This window comes from Rhincodon typus, unplaced genomic scaffold, assembly GCF_021869965.1.
Source record: "Rhincodon typus isolate 14 unplaced genomic scaffold, sRhiTyp1.1 hic_rhity00004026, whole genome shotgun sequence".
NCBI lineage: Eukaryota > Metazoa > Chordata > Chondrichthyes > Orectolobiformes > Rhincodontidae > Rhincodon > Rhincodon typus.
The window spans coordinates 227-663 of record NW_025969664.1 but is presented as its reverse complement, the minus strand read 5'-3'; the positions used below and the strand labels follow the sequence as shown (position 1 = coordinate 663).

At 59.7% G+C, this 437-nt stretch overlaps 1 protein-coding gene across 1 annotated transcript in view; it reads left to right on the top strand.

The window, feature by feature from the left end:
• The window catches only part of LOC125481880 (pneumococcal serine-rich repeat protein-like), a gene marked incomplete at both ends in the record, with an annotated part of 13,936 nt that overhangs the window by 13,291 nt on the left and 208 nt on the right, over positions 1 to 437 (top strand). The window contains one exon of the mRNA XM_048593808.1: positions 44 to 435. Within this exon, the coding sequence (XP_048449765.1) occupies positions 44 to 435 (392 nt within the window). The remainder of the gene's footprint in view (positions 1 to 43; positions 436 to 437) is intronic.

Here is a 437-nt window from a genome sequence, read left to right as displayed (position 1 = left end):
ACCCAGCAGCAACCAGCACCTTAAGCCCAGCAGAAACCAGCACATCATCCCCAGCAGCAAACAGCACATTGACCCCAGCAGCAACCAGCACGTTAACCCCAGCAGCAACCAGCACATCGCCCCCAGCAGCATCCAGCACATCGCCCCCAGCAGCACCCAGCACCTCAAACCCAGCAGCAAACAGCACATCGACCCCAGCAGTAACCAGCACATCGACTCCAGCAACAACCAGCACATCGACCCCAGCAGCAACCAGTACATCAAACCCAGCAGCAACCAGCACGTCGACCCCAGCAGCAAACAGCACATCACCCCCAGCTGCAAATAGCACATCGCCCCCAGCAGCATCCAGCATATGGACCCCCGCAGAAACCAGCACAATGGCCCCATCAGCAACCAGCACATCGCCCCCAGCAGCAACCAGCACATCGCCCCCA